This window comes from Coffea eugenioides, chromosome 8, assembly GCF_003713205.1.
Source record: "Coffea eugenioides isolate CCC68of chromosome 8, Ceug_1.0, whole genome shotgun sequence".
NCBI lineage: Eukaryota > Viridiplantae > Streptophyta > Magnoliopsida > Gentianales > Rubiaceae > Coffea > Coffea eugenioides.
Window position 1 is genome coordinate 36133254 of NC_040042.1, and position 23500 is coordinate 36156753.

The 23500-nt window shown below is 32.0% G+C and overlaps 2 protein-coding genes across 4 annotated transcripts; both read right to left on the reverse strand.

The window, feature by feature from the left end:
* Nucleotides 1–5980: 5980 nt before the first annotated feature.
* Nucleotides 5981–7160, reverse strand: LOC113779914. Of its 2 annotated transcripts, XR_003469506.1 has the most exons (3): nucleotides 6645–7160; nucleotides 6456–6535; nucleotides 5981–6324 (listed from the first exon to the last, which is right to left on the reverse strand). XR_003469506.1 is itself a non-coding variant. In XM_027325698.1 (2 exons), exons 1-2 carry the CDS (start codon nucleotides 6959–6961, stop codon nucleotides 6475–6477), a joined length of 378 nt encoding a protein of 125 aa, XP_027181499.1. In that variant the 5' UTR covers nucleotides 6962–7160; the 3' UTR covers nucleotides 6347–6474. The 2 variants fall into 2 exon arrangements, 1 of the variants encoding a protein (XP_027181499.1); XM_027325698.1 differs by lacking the exon at nucleotides 5981–6324 and having other exon boundaries at nucleotides 6347–6535.
* A 13745-nt stretch (nucleotides 7161–20905) lies between these two features.
* LOC113781675 lies at nucleotides 20906–22691 on the reverse strand. 2 transcript variants are annotated; one of them, XM_027327647.1, is made up of 3 exons: nucleotides 22181–22691; nucleotides 21759–21824; nucleotides 20906–21166 (listed from the first exon to the last, which is right to left on the reverse strand). In XM_027327647.1, exons 1-2 carry the CDS (start codon nucleotides 22525–22527, stop codon nucleotides 21764–21766), a joined length of 408 nt encoding a protein of 135 aa, XP_027183448.1. In that variant the 5' UTR covers nucleotides 22528–22691; the 3' UTR covers nucleotides 20906–21166; nucleotides 21759–21763. The 2 variants fall into 2 exon arrangements, with proteins under 2 accessions (XP_027183448.1, XP_027183447.1); XM_027327646.1 differs by lacking the exon at nucleotides 21759–21824.
* Nucleotides 22692–23500: the final 809 nt, after the last annotated feature.

The window sequence follows — 23500 nt, forward strand, 5'->3', positions numbered from 1 at the left end:
CAAAATCAAACTCTAAACACAGGTGAAATAATCAAACGAGAATAGGCCCATAATCCACCTGATTAGTAAATGGTAATTTGGTGTAACTTCCTAGCTTTCCCCGCAACAGACTTCAAAGATCAGGTCAATGGGACTATGTGGTCAACTAATAGGTCAAAAACTGGGGACTTCAAAGAAGCTCTGCGTGTTACTGTGCTAAAAGTTAAAACGCGTGTAAACAGTAAACACTACTGTAACTGCATATGGGATGGGATAGGCATCTCATGATTTGATCGAAAAGAGAATAGCATGAAATGCAAAGGAATCAATTGGCTGGATGGATGTTTTTCGTGGGTCTCACCTTAGATTGCTCGTTTGGGCCGATGTGTTTGGTGTTACCTCTGCGTGTTTGTTCATTGTTTGGGTGTGTGTGTTTATTTCGCTTCGGCAAAAAAAAAATGAAATGCAAAGGAATGTGTGCACAGATTGAGGTTGAAAGTTAACCAAGAAACTGCTACACAATTGGTCGTCCGGGATCACATGAAATCATTCTTGGTCCACAAGAAATCAATTCAGGCCCCAAGCCAAATCCGGTCACCACCATCCTTTAGATCTTGCTTGAAATCCAAGTCCAAAGCCAAAAAGCAAAGCCGGAAAACTAATGGTATAACTTTAATAAAAGTAACTATCCGTGTGAAGAAGACGTCAGGTCATGCCCTCCTCTTTTCTTTCTCTGGAGTGCGGTGGAGGAATTTGGTAACTTCTGGGCAACTTCTTAGAGAGAATACTTGAATTCTGTTTGGCAAGTAAGTTTTTTTTTATCGAGTTTGTCGGCTATAAGTGTTTTAATAATTTTAGTTTAATAATTTTAAAAAAAATTTTAAAATTTTTAAACTATATATTTTAAAATATTCAAAAATTTACATATTTTAAAAAAAATTTCTATAACTTTTATAATAAGTTCTAGTAAAATTTGAGATGAATATTCAAAAAACTCATTTGCCAAATGGACCATGGTTTCAAACAAGTCGAATAAATACTTCATTACCATTATATGATATGGACGCATGCTGCATGTGTAGAAGAGAATTTTAGGATAATAAATATGTATTTATTCTTGCTAGTGTGCATCCAAAAGCTTAACTTAACTCCTTGGAACATAGTTATTAAACCCGTCCCGAGGAGGAACCAGGTGAAAGAGGTGGGTGAACGGGTTACTGGTTCAATCAGTGGGTGAGTGGTCCAATCGGTGGATCACTAAATATATTTAAATATTATATCTCATAATTTTAATGCCATAATAAATATTCAGTTAGTCTAATTTATTATAAAATCATTAATTCTTATAAGAATTAACAACCTAAATTTAATTAGTAATCTGCCAAATTTCAAATATAAAATTTTATCTAAGTGTAATTATCTAGTTTATTTATGAATTTTAAGTGCAAAAGTTTATTAAGAATAATATTTGCCTTTAAAGGAATTATGGAATATGTTATTTTTTAAGTCAATTTCATAATTTATAGAGTTTGGGAAATAATAAAATGTTATTAAAAGATTTCAAATAAATTTTGTTTTGGAGAAATAAAATAAGAATAAAAGTCTAATATATAACATAAGAAGGACAAGATAACAACAAATAGGTAGTTGGTCGAGTAGTGATTGTATTCTATCAGCATGCATGTCATTTGTGTTTGAATCTCCATTCTAGCATCTTCATAAAATTTTTCCATGTAGACCGGGTTCCTCATAAAATCGATCGGTTCATCGGGTTCACTGGTTGAACCGCTGATCCGTTAAAAAGTCAACGAATCCAATGCATAAACGATCTAATTGATAACTCGGCCCGGTTCATCGAGTTGACCTGTTGACCCGCCGGATTGGGCCAGATTTAATAACTATGTCTTGGAATATCAACTAGTTTGGAGACCGTAAGGTCCCTAAATCAACTCTCAATCTCTCTTTTTTTTCTTTTCTTCTCTATTTTGGAATTTGGTGTCTCCTTTAAATGATAAAAAAAAATCCACTAATGTAATAAAGTTATTACACTAGAAAGATTAATCCCTAAATATTTATTTGAATTAATACACGAGGAAACAACCCGTTTGCCCCTTAAACTATCCGCTTTGCTCGGTTTTGACCCCTCAACTATAAATCGTCTGAAATAAGCCCCTCAGCGAAAAAAAAAGAGTCAAGTTCAAGGATTTCTGTTAATTTTGAGCGTTAATAGAGACGAAATGAGGGCAAAATTGATCAATTAGAAATCAGTCTAACTTTTGGCCCCTAAACTAATGCTATAGCACTGTTGTGCTATACTATTGTTTTAACCCCTAAAGGGCCTAAACTAATCCCACGGCATTGTTCTATCCCCTAAAGTATTTCCACAGCACTGTTGTGGCTCCTCAAAAAAGTTGACTTCTTCCATTGGGTCGGTATTGCCCTTCATTCCATCACTACTAATACCTAAAATTAACAAAAAGTCCTTAAAAATGATATATATATATATATATATATATTTTTATTCAGGGACTTATTTCAGACAATTTATAGTTGAGGGATCGGAACAAAAGTGAATAGTTTAGAAGTCGTGTGGATTGTTTCCTCTTAATACATTCATGATTATATTTAGGCAGATTAATTTGCACTTCAATTTTATCCTCTCTCCCAGATAACTTTATTTATTTTTTTAAATTTTTGTCACAAAGTTGGCCCTCAAGCCCAACTGGTCACATTCTCACCATGATTAAACCCCTTCCCTTGTGGATGATACCACTGCTCTTTGTAGCTTCGAAGGGTTCTTCCCCGCATGATTTATCCAGTTGAATCCAATTCTAACCCGCCCCGCATAAGCAGCGCAAACACCTACCAAGATGTATCATGGCCGCACCCAAAGATTGATTGAACGTTTAACATGATTTTAAAGGACAAAATAACTTAAAAAAAAACATGTTTAGTTGTTTAAAATGGGTTAAGTTTTTTTTTTTTTCTTTCTCAATGGTAAAGTTGGTTTTCGTGATGTCCAGTTACAACGTCTGCCAAAAAAAAAAAAACTTTCACATCCATATAAAAATCTAACAATTTTTTTTTAGTATAATTGTTTTTTCGCTTTTACTTCCTCCTCTAAACTATTCAACCCATCCTCCCTCCCCCAGTATAAGTATTTAACGTATTTAACCATTTTACTGTGCCCAAAAGTTATTTAAGTGCGTAAAAACTGCAGATGCATATCAAAATGGGCTTTTCAGGATTTAACCCAAAAAAGGTAAAATGAAGAGAAAATGTGTGCAAGTATTGAGGTTGAACCGAGAAATGGTGAAAAGTTTGAGGTTGAACCGAGAAATTATTAGACAATTTGTGGAGCCCAAAATGATTCCCAGGGTCATCGATGCCCCAAGCCAAAGCCTGTCATCACGGCAGAGTTATCTTTTGTCGTCCTTTGGATCTTAGTACAAGTAGAAATTTAATAAAAGCAACCGCCACTGTGAAAAAAAATGGTAGGTCATGCCCTCCTCTTTTTCTATCTCTCGAGTGCGTGGAGGAATCTGGCAACTTCTTAGAGAGAATACTTAAGCGTGAAGTAGTTTGAACAAGTTCTTCCTCACCTTTTGAGGATTCCACCAATGATTGTACCTTTTTTTTTGGGCAAATCAGGAGTATTCCAATTTGATCAGACTAATTTCTCTGGATCTGAAGTACCCCGTCCCCAAAAGCGCTCAGATGATAAGAGAGGCCAGACCCGAACCTGCGTCGCATGACCCAGAGGGCCACCCGACAACCGGCTGAGATGATCCGGGGCACCAATGATTGTACTTAAGTGATGGTTTTTATAGTAAAGTGTTCCAATTCATAACGTAGAGACTAAAGCAAGATTAAGGTATCAATCATTTTTAGTTAAACTCGATAATTCATTGAGTCTTATTAAGTAGTACATAAATTACATATATAGGTTTAGAGTTTAGGTAAATTTTCAAAATGCCTCATTGTCTAATCAAACTCAATACATCGAACTCGAATTCAAACTCGATTGGGCTCGAGCTCGAGTTTGCTCCAAACAAGTCAAATTTGAGCATTTTAGAAATTTTAGTGAATTGAGTTCAATTTGTAAAATTTCAAACTCAGATTAAGTCAAGCTCGATTTCGAGCAATGCTACATCAAGTCGAACTCGACTATAACACTGTTCAAGATCGACTTGACTCGTTTGTACCCCTATAAGTGAGACAAACAGTTATAGCTTTCTTTGTTTCCAACCGATTGACGTAATCAATAGCTCAATATCCAAGTTGCTGATGGGAACTGATTTGTAACGAACTCATGTCCAATGGTTATTGAACTGTTACTAATTTGTTATGTCTATATTATTGTTACATAATTTTTTCGAGTTTTTTATCAAAATAATACTCTTTCTAAAAAATATTCCCAATGTGATTCACTTTCAAATTTTATTCCCAAATCGATGTTATTGTTGCCACCTAATTACCCTAATTGCCATGTAGGATAACAAGAAAGGAAAGCTTTAATCTAGTTTATAATTTCCAATAAAAACTAAAAATTTAAACTGTTATATTATAGAGGCACAAGAAAATTACATAATTTTGATAATTTCCTTATAATTATGTAAAATAAATTTTACCAATATTGACCTGGCTATTATTGCTCTCTGCAATTTTTTTAAACGTATCAAACTTATTGCATATATTTTTTCAAAAATAAATTTGCAAAATACAAAAATTGCAATGAACATTATAAGCAATAACAAGAAAAAGTTAAAAAACTTCAAGACTATCATATTTATTTATGTTATGCTTCATACTCCTTGAAAAGAACTTTTACAAAAAGTAATCAAACTATTGCAATTAAAATAATGCTAAAGTTTCTCAAAAGTAACACAAGCCATTAATTGATGTTGAATAAATGTGCAAAAATATTTCAAGTATACGAGATTATTTGATTATGTTATAGAGAGGCACTACAAATGAACATGCTTATATTGAGTATGAATTTATGTTGTTACATAGTTTTCCTTTTAGACATTTTATCAAACACACGGTGTGAGAAATCATTTGTTAAAGTAATTAGTATTCAAAATTTTTTGAAGGCCATAGGAATATTCCAAAAACTGCACAACAAAAAAGACAAGAGAATAATCTTCATTTACCTTAAAATTATCAATTCGAGGAGAATATTTTCATCTACAGATATAATATCAGGAATGATAATAAAGTTTTAGATGTTGTTAATATAAATATTGGCTTTTAACAATTACATTTGACAAGGAAAAATAACGAAAGGACAAAAAATAATAAAGGAAAAAAAAGTGGGAAGGTTTAGAGAGAGAATCAGGGAAGATATTAGTTGAGAAAGAGAGATAGTATGTGTCTCTATCTCTATCCTACCACATATGCAACCTATGTGAAAAAAAAAATTATAAAGGCAATAAATTTTAAAATTAGGTTACTTTGGGTATATGTTTCAAAAGAAGAGTTATTTTAGCAATAAACTCTAATTTTTTCTATCAAACGCATTATTGTACTAACGTATTTAGACAGGTAGACGGGATCTTGGACTACTTTTTGGTCATGTAATCACCTATACTTCTTTGTTGAACCTTTCAAAGAATGGAACCTTTTACGAGGAGGACTTCGATCATAGCAAGGGTTTACAGGAGGGAGGCGGAAGGCTTGACAAATGCTTTTGTTACTCTGGACTACATGTTTAGATGCAGATAATGTTGGGACTACACTTTTGATCTCTAACATTGTACTTAGATTTTAAGACAATTATGTTGTGCATGCAGTTTTTGTAAATAGGTTTGATCTTAAGAATTGTATGGATGGAGCGTTACTTGGCTAAGGTTGTAATTACCGTAAATGGCTAAAGTGTAAGTTAATATGAGGTTTCAGTGGCTAATTCCACTCAGGGTGTGGCATAATTAATTATGCACGCTAATCTGGTATAGAATCTCCCCATGCATAGTAATATGTTACAGAAACTCCTCAAGGCTTTCAGACCAACTACCATATGGACATATAGCTGTTGTGGACATACATATATATAGCAGAGATTTTCCAAACAGTTTCAAAACCATTATTTGAAACCATATTACAAGGATACATGGCAAGAATGCTCACACGCCTGAATGTTTGCCAAGACGAACAAAAAACCTTAAAACCAGTCGTAAATGCTTGACAATAGTAGTACCTATTACCCAATCACCAAACACATCAAAAAAGGACAAATGCTTTGTTAGACGTGCACAATTGGTATTTCAGCTTCACTTGGCAGTTGACGCAGCAAAAAATAGAAAAGATCAGCTCCAAACAGACATATCAGGAGCTTCCACAGGCCTGCAACGAACGAACATAAAGTAAACGTTTATTGATCAGCCGTTCTATAATTAGTTCTTTGGTATGTCATGATGGTGTTGCTGCACTAATCATTGGTGACTAATAAGAAGAGTGATATTAGAGTGACTAACCAAACTTGCTGGCCCTTGCTTATATCTCCTCTTCGATCATTCCCAGTCCAACATATTTTGCAGGAATGAAGGCAAAACATCTGCAAGATTCAGAAACAAAAATGAGAAATGTCGAAACGTTTCTACCTTACAAAATAAAAACTTTCACAAGTATTTGAATGAAAGATTAAGAGGGAGTTAGAGAAGAACTTGAGTCTGCAAAAGTTGAATGCTCTTTTGCCTCGAATAATGACACCACCGTGCTGGTTTCTGTCGCAGATGACTTTCGCATAGGTCATCAGGTGGAGTGGAAAGATGTAGTTACCTGTCCAAACTCCATTTGCATACACCATTACTAATACTTTGTCAAAATCAAGAAGACCCTGTTTGGCCTTTACTCTTATGGATCCACCTGGCTTTATCCTGATAATTTTCTCAAATTTGTCAGGTCTAGCAGGGTGAACCCACATCCTGAGTTCTATGCTGTAGTAAGTCCTGTTTTCTAGTATACTAAGCTTACCGCCCATTTTTCTATGCAACCCACAACCTGAAACTAGCTAGAACTTGCAAAGACGAAGGCACATAAAAAAACAAACAATCAGATTAAAGACTAGACGTGCTCGTGTGCTGGTGTATGCGCTGAACTCTGAGAGGGAGAAAGATCGGAAGAGTGCTCGTGTGATGGTGTTAGCAAAAACTATATGCTTGTAATACCCTTGAGTCTAAAATGTGAGGAAAGTGGATGACTTAGATGCCTATTGTGCTACTAATTTATAGAGGAAATGTGTCCACTGTTTCTCAACTCAATTAAGTGAGAAATTGAACCAAATAAATTAAGGGCCTTTCTCTGGGTTTTGCATTAACTGATTGTGGGATGTGACTATAAAGAAAAATCAGAATATGATAAAATTATACTTGGTTAGACTCTAGATATTAACCTTTTTTTGTCTACTAAAATCTAAAATTTAGGTGCTAAACCAAGCTAGAGTATCAAAAAAATACTTGTATTCAAAATCAAACTCTAAACTCAGGTGAAATAATCAAACGAGAATAGGCCCATAATCCCCCTGATTAGTAAATGGTAATTTTGTGTAACTTCCTAGCTTTCCCCAGAGCAGACTTCAAAGATCAGGTCAATGGAATTATGGGGTCAACTAATAAGTCAAAAACTGGAGACTTCAAAGAAGTTTTCTCGAATATTACTCTCCGCAGAAAATAGTCACATCCGAGTAAGTATCAAATGCGTGCTACCGTGTATTACTGTACTAAAAGTTAAAACGTGTATAAACAGTAAACACTACTGTAACTGCGTATTGGATGGGATAGGCATCTTATGATTTGACCGAAAAGAGAATAATATGAAGGCATAATTTCAGAAACTTCCCTGAGATTTCTGACTATTTCACTCAATTTCCTTGAAGTTTTAAAAATTACACTGACCTCCCTTAATTTGAAATTTTAGTAACTAAACCTTAAAATAAGGTCAAAAATTTAATGAATATCCTAAAATACCCTTATCTTATAAAGTTTAATTCATTTTTCAAAACAATTATAAAATAATTTGGCATAATTATTTCAAAAAAAGAAGTCTCAAGTTTTTCATGCCAATATTTGTTATTTAATAATTAACTATAACAATAAATCTTTTTTTATGATAAGATATTTTTTATAGTGTTTTATTAGGAATATAGATTCTTTTTAAGATAGAGAAGAAAGTATTATCTTGTGTTTTTTTTTTAAATTTATGGACTATTTTTTAATAAAAGTTTATGGACTAGTTTAATGATGGAACTACCATAGTTTGATAGTGATTTTGGGCCATTTATTTTTAATTATTGTTGATTTATTCTTAATTTTGATACAAATAAAAAGAGTTATAAAAAAATTGGATGATATTAAAAGTCATCAAAAAAATTACTAGTTTAATATTTAATTTGAATTGATATTAGTGACAATATTAATAGTTCTTCTATACTTCTAACGAAATATAAGAGAAATAAATAAGAATGAAAAAGGAAAAAAGTTATAAAATCCATCCATTCGTATAAACATGGCAACAAGAGAGTTTAATTAAAATATTAAGGTTAGTATTATCATTTTAAATGAATAAGGGAGGTAGATGCAATTTTTGAAACTTTAAGGGAGCCACATTCAATTATCAGAAACCTCAAGGGAATTTCTGAAATTATGAAATGCAAAGAAAAAGTGTGCACAGATTGAGGTTGAACCAAGAAACTGCAACACAATTGGTCGTTCGTCCCAAGATCATATGAAATCATTCATGCCCCAAGCCAAATCCGGTCGCCATCCTCCTTTAGATCTTGCTTGAAATGCAAGCAGAAATTGAATCGTCAAAAGCCAAAAAGCAAAAGCCGAGAAACTAATGGGGAGTATAACTTTAACAAAAGCAACTATCCGTGTGAAGAAAATGTTAGGTCATGCCCTCTTCTCTTCTCTTTCTGTGGAGTGCGGTGGAGGAATTTGGTAACTTCTGGGCAACTTCTTAGAGAGAATACTTGAACGTAAAATAGTTTCAAACAAGTCGAATAAATACTTCATTACCATTATATGATATAGACGCATGCTGCATGTGTAGAGAAAAATTTTAGGCTAATAAATATGTATTTATTCTTGCTAGTTCGCGTCCAAAAACCTAACTCCACTCCTTGGAATATCAGCTAGTTTCGTGACCCTAAGGTCTCTAAATCAACTCTCAATCTCTTTTTTTTTTTTCTTTTCTTATCTATTTTGGAGTTTGGTGTCTCCTTTAAATAATAATAAAAAAATAAAATCCACTAATGTAATAAAGTAATTACACTAGATAGATTAATCCTTAAACATTTATATGTAATTAATACACGAGGAAACGATCCTGTTGATCCCTTAAACTATTCGCTTTGCTCAGTTTCGACCCCTCAACTATAAATCGTCTAAAACAAGCCCCTGAGCCAAAAAAAAAGAAAAAAAGAAGAAGTCAAGTTTAAGGATTTTTGTTAATTTTCGGCGTTTGTAGTGGGCAAAATTGATCAGTTAGAAATAAGTCAACTTTTAGCCCCTGAACTAAATGCTATAGCACGGTTGTGCTATACTATTGGCTGCGTTTGGATTGAGTGTTTTTGCACCTGTTTTTGAAAAACCGTTTTTCACATTCCAAATGCTACAGTAATGTGTATTTCAAAAACAACTTCAAAAACACCATATCCAAACAATATATCAAAAACAACTCCAAATATATTTCAATTATGTATATTTAATTTGTATATTTTAATAAGTATATTTCAATTTGTATATTTTAATTATGTATTTTAATATGTATATTTTAATTATATTTTAATATGTATATTTCAATTATGTATATTATATATATTATATTAATATAAATATATTTATTTCAATTATGTATAATATTATATATATTATATCAATTGAAATAAATATTATATATTTATATAAATACATTTATTTATATATAAATTTATAAATATATTTATTCAATTTTGTTTTATAATGTATATTAATATGTATATTTCAATTATGTATATTATACATAAATTATATTAATAATAATGTATATTGTATATATTATACATTTCTAATATTATATATTTATACATACATATTATAAATATTTTATTTTATTTATAATATATTTTTATATATTTATAATATATTTACATAAATATTATATGTTATATAAATTATATAAATTATATATAATATATTATACATTTATATAAATGTACATTTATACATAATATATAAATATTTATGTATATTTATAATATACATTTATATTATGTATAATATATAATATAATACATTTATACATTTATATTAATATACATAATATTAATTTTACATTTATACATAATATTAATACATGTATATATTTATATTAATTATATTAATACATTTCTACATAATATTAATATATATTTATAATTTATTAATTTATACATTTATATAATATTCATTTATAATTTATACATTTTTAATAATATACACTTATACATTTAAATATACATTTATATTATGCATTATATATAATATAATACATTTATACATTTATATTAATATACATAATACTAATTTTACATTTATACATAATATCAATACATATATACATTTATATTAATTATATAAATACATTTCTACATAATATTAATATATATTTATAATATATTAATTTATACATTTATAATAATATACACTTATAATTTATAATATATTTATAATATTCATTTATAATTTATACATTTATAATAATATACACTTATACATTTATAAATATATTTATATTATGTATTATATATAATATAATACATTTATATATTTTTATATGAATATATAAATATATTTATTTATAAATATCTATAAATGTATTATAAATGCATAAATGCATATTTGTATAAAAATATAAAATTTATAATTTATATAATATTCATTTATAATAATATACATCTATACATTTGTAAATATAAATGTATTATAAATGCATAAATGTATATTTATATAAAAATATAAAAATTATAATATTCTAAAAATACTCAAAAATATGTTTCAAAAATACCTCTAAAAATAATCCAAAAAAATCTACAGTAAAAGTTTTTCATATAGTTTTTGAAAAACAACCCTAAAAACAACTAATCCAAACGGACTTGTTTTTCAGATTCAAAATGCTACAGTGGTGTTTTTGAAAAACAAACCCAAAAACAGCTAATCCAAACGGAGCGATTGTTTTAACTCCTAAACTAATCCCACAGCATTGCTCTATCCCCTAAACTTTTTCCACTGCCCTTCATTCCATCACTGCTAATACCTAAAATTAACAAAAGTCCTTAAAAATGATCTATACATATATATATATATATATATATATATATTGTTCAGGGACTTATTTCAGTCAATATATAGTTGAGGGGTCCGAAAAAAGTGAATAGTTTAGAAGTCGTGCGGATTGTTTCCTCTTGGTACATTCATGATTATATTTAGGCAGATCAATTCGCACCTCAATTTTATCCTCTTTCCAAGATAACATTTTTTTCAAAAAAAAAAAAAAAATTTTTGTCACAAAGTAGCCCCGCAAGCCCAACTCGTCACATTCTCACCATGATTAAACCCCTTCCCTTGTGGATGGCACCACTGCCCTTTGTAGCTCCGAAGGGTTCTTCCCACCGTGATTTCTCCAGTTGAATCCAATTCTAACCCGCCCCCAATGAGCAGCGCAAACACCTACCAAGATGTATCATGGCCGCACCCAAAGATTGATTGAACGTTTAACATGATTTTACAGGACAAAATAACTAAAAAAAACATGTTTAGTTGTTTAAAATGGCTTAAGTTTTTTTTTTCTTTCTCAATGGTAAAGTTGGTTTTCCTTAATTCAAAATTGAAGTTATATTTTCACTTGCAAGACTACGAGTTTTGCTTTCTTTTTCCTACCCCATCATGAACCTTGCTATTGATACTTTCAAAGAGTTTAATGTCGATCATTTTGCATGTATTTCAAGAATCTAGGAGAGAAAATGCGGGAGGATCCGGACAAGAGCAGGGTCCCCAAGACGTAGCTCAACTGATAGGAATAATAGCTAAGAATTGTAAAACTCTGGTTCGACATTCAAACTATCCTCTCACACTTTTTCCTAATAAGGTTTGCAGTGTCTCTCTAAAAAAAAAAAAAATTTTTTTTTTTTTTTTTGATTTGCATGTGTTAACTTTTGGATAGCTCAGGCCTTATTAGAGCCCAAGCTCCACTGAACAGGATCAATTCGTAGGCCCAAGTTCTTCACTACTAAGTTAAAACCAATTCAAGTTTCTCTCTTCACTCTTAGCCCGTTGACCCGTTGTAATTCACCTCACTACTCTATACCCAAAGGCCCAAAACCACCAGTAGTTCAACGGGGATGAAAATTTCAGCTCCACTTCCAGGCACCACTGACCTATTTAACAAATAATTACTCCCAATAATGTATTGATGGATTGGTTTGGTTAGCATGATTTGTTAAAAAAAAAATTCTAATATTATTTAATTTAAATTATAATTACAATTTTCAACCTTTTTTTTTATCTCACAAACACAAAATCATAAAATGTGCTACAGTATTTTATTCTAAATAACTTTTTCCAAATAATCTCCTATCCAAACTCTAAATTATTAATCCAAAACTCCACAATCAATAGGAAATTTCAGTGCCCAGCTACACATTCACCCTAGGAATTGCAGTTTCAGAAAAGAAATAATCTTACCTTATGTTGCATTTTTGGACTCTTTTGAAGTAAGTTGTACTTTGACGAACAACAAAATTCAATGCTTTAAGCTAGCAAACGAGGACGTTCATTACTCAATTGAGAATCTTAAGACCATATATTTTTCCTTTTTGTCATACAAATGGAATTGGGAATTTGTGGATTTGATTTCTTTAAACAATTGAAGTATTTTATTTATTTATTTATTTTTGGAATAGTTGTGAAGTAAAAGTTACGCATATATAGCACTCCTTCCACTATTACTTATGCCCCTTAAGATTTTAGAAAATCGTGACAGTAAATCATTGATGGTAATACCTAACTGATAAAATGATAGGAAATCCGGCCTCTCCAATACCAATTATGCCCATTTGCATGAATTAATAGAATAGAATTTTGGTGCAAATTGATAGTATAATTTTGGTATAATCGTAAATTCTAATTAAATTGGTATAAAATTCACAATTATGCCGAAAACATATTAGTTTATACTGTGATTGTACCAATTTACGCAACTAAACTAGATTGGACAGATCGAAATCCAAAGAGATAGGATAATAATAGATTTTTAAAAAAAAAAAAAATTAGCGGCTGAGATGTTTGTAATTCTCACAATCACCGTCTATTATCTTCATATATATTTCATATATATATATATATATATATATATTTGAACCATTAAACGCATTGAATTTTTTCCTTTTTTTTGGTCCCTCATTATTATTACATTAGACAAGGGATAATTTCAGAAACCTCCCCTGAGGTTTTTGACAATTTTATTGAGCTCCCTGAGATTTAAAAATTTATACATACCTCCCTTGTCATTCAAAATGACAATTTTACTCTTAAATATTTTAATAAAATTTCCTTATTTGGTATGCTTATATTTAGAATGAGTTTTAAAATTATTTTTTCATTCTTTTTCCTTGTTATTCCTTTTTTTTAATTTTTTACCAATAAAACTGTAGAACTACCACTATTGTCTCTATTTTCTATTATAACCAAATGTCGAATTAGTGATTTTTTTGACGAATTAATTTTATATGTAATCCAATATTTTTACTGATATTTGTTTTCTAGTTTTTTGGTATTAAAATTAACAATAAATCAAAAGAAGACCCAAAAGCACTACTAAATTATGATAATCCCACTACTTCAAAAATTCATAAACTCTAAATAAATTATTTCAACGTTTTCTTTTCTATCTTATAAATATAAATCTACAATAAAATACCATCAAAAGTATCATATCATAGTAATAAAATTATTATTATACCTGTTTTTCAAATAGCAGATATGAACATGAAAAATTTGGCACATTTTCCTTATAATTATACTAAATAATCTTATAATTGTATAGGGAAATAAACTAAAACTCATTACACAAGGGTATTTTTGTGTATTCATTTAAAAATTGACAAAGTCAATATTATTTTAAGGTTTTGTTACTAAAATTATCAAATCAAGGAAGGTAGGTGTAATTATCCAAACCTTAGGGGAGCTCAGTGAAATTGTCAGAAACCTCAGGGGAGGTTTCTGAAATTATCCCTAAAATTTAAAAAAAAAAAAAATTTGGTTAGTTCCTTATAAGGGGAGTAGCTTTGCCCGTCTTTGTGCCCTAATGGTCCTCTATAAAATTGGGCAAATGTTAGGGAAGTCGCCAGTCTCGGCTTCTCTCCGCTGTGTCTCTAATCATCGCTCAAACGCCGTCGCTCCTCCCCTCTTCGGCTTACTTCTGTCGCAGGTGACTTTCGCCTGGGATTCTTTCCTTGTGAGGCGAAAGTCACCTGTGACAGACAGGAATCGAAGAATTGAAGAGCCAAGGCGTTGTTGAGCGGATTTCTACTCAATTCTCAATTAAATTTCATTTATGGTGATAGGTCTTTTTTCGCTGGTTAGTTCTTAAGTGCCTCCCATATGTTTGTGGTAATGCCTCAGTCAGTAGTTGTAGCTTTTCTATTGCATTTTGTTTCTGTTAAGATTGAGGGATTAATTGTTTGTAAATCTTAGCCAACATTGTGCATTTAAAGATCCTCCCTTTTTTGATTGAAATCTGGAGTCGGGTTAATTAGTTTGCTCATGATCCGTGTCAGTCTCAGGATTATTTGTTTCTTGAATCTACAAGGTTCTCGCAGGATTATTCTTTTCGTTGTTGTGCATCATGCTTTGTGATTTCGATAAATGTATAGCTGAATTTGATTTGGCAGTGCTTTGTTAAAATGACATGAGAAATTTGATGTGTTTCTTGTGTAGATTATGATTACCATGCCAAGCTGCTATTGCTAGATGCGATCTAGAGTTCTTGTATCAGCTAGAAGACTGAGATTGGCTTGCTATATGAGAGTGTTGTTTGGTGGATTCTCAGTACCAAGCCAAGCCATTGTTGCTGATGGAGGTCTAGATGTCTTTTATTAGCTGGATAATAAATTATATTAAATTCTTTTACCTTGCAAGGATCCTAAGATTTTTAATTAGGCCGTGTATCCGAAGAGCAGATGATGCTGGCTTAATTTGTTTCATTTGTTTACTTAACCAAGCAAACGTTTGTGTCTCAAAAATCATTAATTGATTCTAGAGTTATCAAACTTCAGTTGACAATTTTGGTAGGCTTGGAGAAAGTGACAGGCAATAGTTATGCAATGATAACAGTATGGGGTAAAGGTTTGTGCCTCAGTTTTCTTTTATTTTATGGCTGTAATGTTGAAAGAAATTGATCACAAAAAATAGATTGCAGAGTTGGGGAGTAGCAGTGGAGTCAGCTTCCTGTGAATTGTGTAGAGGTACTGATGAAACTATGGAACATTTGTTTTTCAGTTGAATTGTTTCCTCTGTAGTTTGGAACAAAGTGCTGCTGCTCTGTTTAACCTGTAGGAGTTGTTTGCTTAGTCTGCAGAGCTGGAATGGATATGTGATCTCTAGAAGACTAATTCCTTTATTGATCAGGTAAAGTGGTTGGCTTTCTCTGCCATGCTATATCACCCATGGAGAGCAAGAAACCAAGGCTATCTTTCAAAGAATCCCTGTATTCACTGTTAGTGTAGTTGCCGCTGTGGTTGCATCAGTTAGAGATACAGTTGGAGGTTGGAAGAAGTTTCCTTGTACTAAGCCAAATTGGGATTTGGCTTGAAAGTTAGGACTGCCATTTCAGTGCTTTAAATGACAGGGTCCTCTGTAATAAAATAGTGTTTCTGAATTGATGTATTTGGAATATTTTATTCCTTGGCTGCACTACTGGCTACTTTATTGTTGATCAGTGAAGAGGGTTCATGTTGCTAAAGAAAAGAAAAAATGAAGAGAGTCTCAGGTTGTGAGGAACTTTAGTAATATGTTTCTGTTTGTAATTAATTTAGTTAATTGTTCTGCATTTAGATCAATTTTTGTTCCACATAATCTTAGCATGTAGTTGGTCATCTCATGCTACTTGCATTTTACATTATTTCACAAAGGATATTGCAGAAGGGCTTTGGAGATGATCGTATGACTGCCTCTTTTGGGGATCTGATAAGAATTATTCAAGCTGCATTTTCTTGATTTTCAGGTGTGGAATGGGGTAGAAGCAATTTGTGTAACTATTTATCTTTGAATTCCTGTGTTGTTTTCTGCATGGTGGAAATAAAATGCCTTGAGATGTCGCTATTTTAAGGATGACTTTTATATAGAAAAGAAATTTATGATTAACTACTCCTAGCAACACATTATTCATTAACAATTGATTTAACAGGTCTGACAAATAATATTGATGCTTTGCCTTGCATAGCCTCATGGACTGCAGGTGAACTTCTCTCACAGATGTTAGTTATTGGAACTTAAAGCACCAGATGGAGCTTCTATGGCCTTTGGCAGATCTGGCTTTTTTGTCGACATCTTTTTGGACTTCTAGATCTAATTCATTTTAAGTCCAAGGTGTTTGTTACTATGCACTCCTTGTTGTAGACAGGATTGGTGTATCAGATTAAAGATACCTCTTTGTAACAAAGTTTGGTTTGTAAACTGCACTTGCAAGTATGCGTTCTCTAGAGTTTTGGACAACTAGTGTTAGATTGAGTGCGATTTTCTTTTGTTGTATAGCTTATTGTTTGGAGCCCATGCTATATAGCTTATCACAGTGCTGAAGAGGTTCAATTTTTTTGTAATTTATATTGACACTTCACATAGCTCTTTACATGAAATCCAGTATGCATTTTGGGTGAGATTTAGATGAGGGTCTGCAGTAAGCATTTTGGGTTGAGATTCGGCGGAAGGTACCAGGCCCTCTACCTCACAAGTTCCCGTTCTCTCCCCACCATCCCACAGCACCTAAAATTCTAAAAAGTGGGTCAGCAGTCACGACCACCCACAGCAGATGCCTTGCAACGGTGCCAACATTTAAGAAGTGAAACATGCTGCTATGTTTGGAAACTGAATATTAACTTCCAGGTGATTTCATCTCTGTATTCTGGAGGTTTTGCGTAATTTCAATTTAGTCCATGAAGTTTAATTTGTTACGTGAGCTTAACAGTTTCAATTGACTAATTATCACTCCACAAGTTTGATTCAACCTAAGGGCCTGTAATAAGATTGAAGTCCGAAATCTGACAATTAAATGCTGAAAGTATTAATTTACTGAATTGATTAGGTTATATTTATTTGATAACTAACCAAATTATAGTGCTGAATTGAAATATCGCAGAAATATTATTTTTTATCTTTAAAAAATTGCCTTTATTTGTGTATCTAGAGAGAAAGAAAAGTATGTATATGTGTGTTTGAGAGAGAGAGAGAGAGAAAACAATATAACAATTTCGAGGTGCTGTTTAAGTGTGAATATTTTGTAGGAGAGTGTATATTTGCATGAGTGTATGTGTATGAACAGAAAGAGAACAAATGTGTATTTTTTGCGAGAACATGTATGAGAATGTGTTTTATGTATGAGAGTTATAGTATGTGTAGTACTCCCTCCCTTTTTTTATAACTGACGTTTAAGGTTTTGCACACCAATTAAGAAAAGTTTTTCATTGCTTAAATCTGTACACTATTTTTCTTTTATATCCTCATTAATTGTCCAATTCACCCATGTTTTCTCTCATTAGAGTACTAAATGGTGCTGTTTTACTAGGTCAAAAGCAATGCAAACTAACTCCCACCAAACTAAATGTTTCTAAAATGAAAAACTTTCCCACCAAAAATTTTCACCTAAATTTTTAATCTGAAATTTTAAACATTTTTAACTCCCACCAAATATTTTGAGAGGCTATAAGGACTTCACTATATAAACTAGTCTCAAGAGAAATACATTATTTGTATTCTTTGCAGGTTCATTCAAATCAATACATAATGGAGCTTTATGTATTTTGGCACATTCGACTTCAACTTCTGCATCTTCATCCTCTCTTGTTTCTTCAAAAGAATCTTCAACCACTTGTTTAATTAACTCATCTTCAAATTCTTGGTCCATTCAACTTTTCAACCCCCAAAGATGGTTGAAGTGCAAGTGGTTGATGCGGAGGGAGGCGGTGATGGAGAAGAACAAAGGGGGTTCAACATACTGCGAGAAAAGAAGAAAGAATACGGAGGGGCAGATAATTACTAGGGTTGTTACAAAGAGAGAAGCAATAATTACTTGGAGTAGTAATTAAGAACGCTGTATTGGAAAAGAGAGATAAAAGGGTAAAATTGTGAAAAAATAATTAATACTGTATGGGGATAATAAAACGACAGATAAAAGTACACTAGAGCAAATTTCTTAAACGTCAGTTATAAAAAAAGGGAGATGAATGCACTCCCTCCCTTTTTTTATAACTGACGTTTAAGAAATTTGCTCTAATGTACTTTTATCTGTCGTTTTATTATCTCCATACAGTATTAATTATTTTTTCACAATTTTACCCTTTTATCTTTCTTTTCCAATACAGCGTTCTTAATTACTACTCCTAGTAATTATTGCTTCTCTCTTTGTAACAACCCTAGTAATTATTTGCCCCTCCGTATTCTTTCTTCTTTTCTCGCAGTATGTTGAACCCCCTTTGTTCTTCTCCATCACCGCCTCCCTCCGCATCAACCACTTGCACTTCAACCATCTTTGGGGGTTGAAAAGTTGAATGGACCAAGAATTTGAAGATGAGTTAATTAAACAAGTGGTTGAAGATTCTTTTGAAGAAACAAGAGAGGATGAAGATGCAGAAGTTGAAGTCGAATGTGCCAAAATACATAAAGCTCCATTATGTATTGATTTGAATGAACCTGCAAAGAATACAAATAATGTATTTCTCTTGAGACTAGTTTATATAGTGAAGTCCTTATAGCCTCTCAAAATATTTGGTGGGAGTTAAAAATGTTTAAAATTTCAGGTTAAAAATTTAGGTGAAAATTTTTGGTGGGAAAGTTTTTCATTTTAGAAACATTTAGTTTCATTTTAGAAACATTTAGTTTGGTGGGAGTTAGTTTGCATTGCTTTTGGCCTAGTAAAACAACACCATTTAGTACTCTAGTGAGAGAAAATATGGGTGAATTGGACAATTAATGAGGGTATAAAAGAAAAGTAGTGTACAGATTTAAGCAATGAAAAACTTTTCTTAATTGGTGTGCAAAACCTTAAACTTCAGTTATAAAAAAAGGGAGGGAGTAAATTAATTTTTAGCATTAAATAGAGTTATCAAACAAGCACTAAAAATAGAAAAACTAAAGCACCTTTTTTAAGGCCTTTAAAGCACGCATTCAAGCTGATGTTCGTCTGTCTGAACGTTGGGAGAATATTAGCTCATTAAATGTCATTGGCTATTTAAAATGCATTTTTTTTTATGAAAAGTTGAGAAGCAATTAGAATTTAGATCAACTAAGGTTAAGTTTGGATTGAGAGATTTGACAAAAAATTTGAAATTCTCTCAAAACCCTTTAGATTGAGCGGATGAATTGAGGGATATTTAGATTTATAATCTACCAATTATTTTAGGGTTTAAATATTTTTAAATAATTAATAGATTGCAAACCCAAATACCTCCCAAGTAATTCAAACAAGCTGAGAGAGATTTGAGAGAATTTCAAACCTTTCTTTCGTCAAATGCCTCAATTCAAAAGAAGGAAATTGAAATGTTTGTGATATATATTGCCTTTGAAAGTTTACTTTTTTTTTTTTGGATTATATGTTTATTTAAGTTTATCTTTGTCTTTATTGGAATTTCCGCGGTGACGTAACCCATTTCAACTGTATATTTGCCAAAGAAATTAACATTTAACCAAAATCGTTAAGAGGGGGCAAATCTGCCTAATACTTAAATTTAAGGATGCAAACTGAAATTAAACGAATGGCAAAGTGGAATTCACCCTAATACTATTGTGTTACCGCATTCACTGGGGTGCTGGAGCAAATTTTATGTCCTTTTTACTCAATTATTTTATGATTGATACATTTTCATTTCCTTTCTCTAATAGAATTATCAGTACAATTTTCTGCGGATTTGCTTTGACAATGACCATATGGATAGTATACATGCCTGCTGAGTAATTTTTCTGCAAAGGAGGGATATACCTTGGTCTCCTGCCCAAAAAAAGGGAGAAAGTGGAGAGGAAAGGATCAAGAGCACGGACGGTTGTCATGGAAGGGTGAAAATTTCTGAATGAGTTGTAATTCAAATTGAATTGTTGTACATTCTTACAATAGACACGTAATTATTATACATGAGACTCACATGAACAGTAATATAATATTATATCTCTATTGTAAAGATGTATAATCTGTTGAATTTGAATTACAATCCGTTCAAATATCGTTACACCGTTCCATACGATTGTCAGTGACAATTGTCCGTGCCCCTGCTTCGAGAGGAGGTAGTCATGGTGATAGTAGGAGTTTTCCCTATGAATAATTTCTCTCAATGAAACAAGAAACTAATGTGGAATTATGATAAAAGTACAATAACATTGATAGGAAATCCCATTTTACATCAACAATTAATAAATTTTCTTTTTCAAATCCTTCCATCTCTCCCTACACTTTTGCCACTCCTAACTTCCAGACACATAATTTGAACTCTAAATCTGACTAGGAGAAGGCCTCTATGAGCCCTTCCGTGACCACTGGACAATAATTAATACGCAATATCATCTGAAAACCAAATCTACATCACTAGTTTGTCGCAGTTTCGTGACTTTCGCCACAGGAAAATATGTATGCTTGGACTTCGAATCTTCTGTCTCCAAATTAATCTCTATCCCCTCTATCCCCAAATATGTAGTCTTTGTGACTTTCGAGACTAATTTGGGGACAGAAGATTCGAAACCGTATGCTTGGTACTTGTCACTTCACAAACACAGATGGTAAGGAAAATTTGCTGCTGTGTTTGGAGTGTTGAGAGAATTGGAATTTGTGTGGAAATGAACTTGGATTTTATAGAATTTAGTAGTATAATTTCTGTAGAATACAATTTTAATTCCAGACAAATTTCAATCCTCTCGAGGGACCTCCCACAGCCTTAAGAATAAAACAAACATGGTCAAGTATTCCCCGAGACCTGCAAGGATCATCAATTAAAGAGCTGAATCAGTCTGCAGAATTTAAGCCATTAAAAATAATTTGTAAAATGAGATTTTGACCAAATTTGAACAGATCTACCTCTGTATTTAGTTACAAAATATATTCACTAAATGCACAATTGTCTAATGAAAAATAACACATTTATCTTCCATAATATTCGTCATGTATATCATTGTACCCTAGGGGAAAAAAAGAATAAAAAAAGAGTAATCTTCAATCTTCCTAGCCTTGGACTCTATTCAACCGGTTTATTCATGTTTTTCACAAAAAAAAAAAAAAGAACTTGACAGTCGAAGCATGAATCTTACAATCACTTAGCTAATGTCTCTGACCGCTTCTATGCTGGGTGTCGAGAACACCCTTTTTGTCTATTGTTCGATTGAAATAGTAATTAAAGAGTATTGATGCTATCCATAGCCATTAAAACAATAAATGTTGATTGCATATGCTATCAATAACCCCCAACCCTGCCGCAGAAATGGAATGGAAACTAAACAAAAGTGGTATTGTGAAAGGTAGAGTTAGTGTTTTGACAAAAAAAAAAGAAAGGTAGAGTTAGTGATAAATACCATGCCTAAATGCCCTCTTCAATCATTCCTAGTCCCACGTATTTTGCAGGACATATGGCAAAACACCTGTTAAAAACTCATCGAGCAAATGAAAGAAGATCAAAACATTTAAGAAAATTAAATATTAAATAAAAAGAGTTTCGAAAATCATACTTGCCCTCCCTCCCTCTAATGTTTTTGGGCTTTCGCCCTTGCTGAATTTTGGTCACACTTATAAATTTTCAAAACCTCATATTTTTACATCTTTTTTTTTTATTTTTTTGAAAATTATAAATTTTACGTGTATAAAAAGTTCTCAGTGAAAACTTCAATATACTGCAGTCATATCTTGGAAAAGCTAAATAAATCAATGGTAATATGAAAAAACAAAAAAGAAGAAGAATAAATAAGTAGAATGAAATTAAGAGTTGAAAAAGAAGTACCTGAGTCTGAAGAAGTTGAAGTTTGCCCTTTTGGCTCGAAGAATGACTTGACCGTGCTGGTTTCTGTCGCAGGAGACTTTCGCATAAGCGAACAAGTGGAGAGGAAGGATGTATCTACCAGTCCAACCTCCATTTGCATACACCATTAACATTACTTCTTCTTCAAGACCACCGTGATCATGATCTTGATTACTACTGTTGAAAGTTGTGGCCATTATTCTTGTGGATCTACCTGGCTTGATCCTCAAAGTTTTCTTGAATTCATCAGGTCTAGCAGGGTAAACCCACATTCTAATTTCAATATTGTACAATGTCCTATTTTCTAGCACAGTAACTCTATTTCCCATTCTTTCACAAAATTTTGCCCTTTCCGTGACACCCCTTTTTTTGTTGGTTTGGTCTGGCTAAACTTGATCAAAAAATTGCAAGAGATGGAAACTATAGGTGCTCGTGTGCTGGTGTAGTAGGGAATTAACTGAGAGAGAAAGAGTGAATGGGATGTCAGTGCTGGTGTACTGATATGTGCCAAAAATAATGCCTCGTGAGGAAGTGGAAGCCTGGTAATTTATAGAAATGGAAGACCCTTTTTCTATTTTCTCATACTTAGCAAGGAAAATTGTATGATTATGCAAAAACTCAATTGGAAAGAATGTCACACTTCAAGAGGTTATCTTTTGATTTTTTTTTTTTGGTGGGTTTTTTTAACTTTGTACGGTTGGATTGGTTTTTTGTTCTTAGATGCTTGCTTGTGACGATTAATTAAGACCAACCTTTTAGACTGCTTCAACAAAATGGGACCCAAAGATGTCAATTTTTACACTGTTTGAAAGTAATATGGAAACTCAACTTGTCATACTATTGTGTATATTCTTAAATTATTGAGTAAATCAATAAAATTAGAGAATCTGTTATAGTTTGAAATCCAAAAATCGCAAGCATGATGTATTAATTAAGTTTTCAAATTACCACATAAATTACTAAAATTTAAGAAAAGGGATTTTTTTTTTAAAGTTTAAGTGAGAGGTCTCAAATCTGGGATTTCTCACTTGCACTCCTTCCTCCGTACCGTTATAAGAGTAATTTTTTGTAGAAAGGGAATTATTAGTTGTAATGTTGTTAAATTAAGCTTCGTACATATGTATTAATGCCACCAATGTGGACTTAAAAAAGTAGGATCGGCATTGAACTGAAGGAATCACAGAAGCTTTATCTCTGGAAATTTTGTCTGTTTTGATGATTGATAAACTGGCTTACAAGTTACAAAATCCGAAAAAGAAAGAAAGTCCAGCAACTTGGTGCGGTCTTAATTGGTTCCTTGAA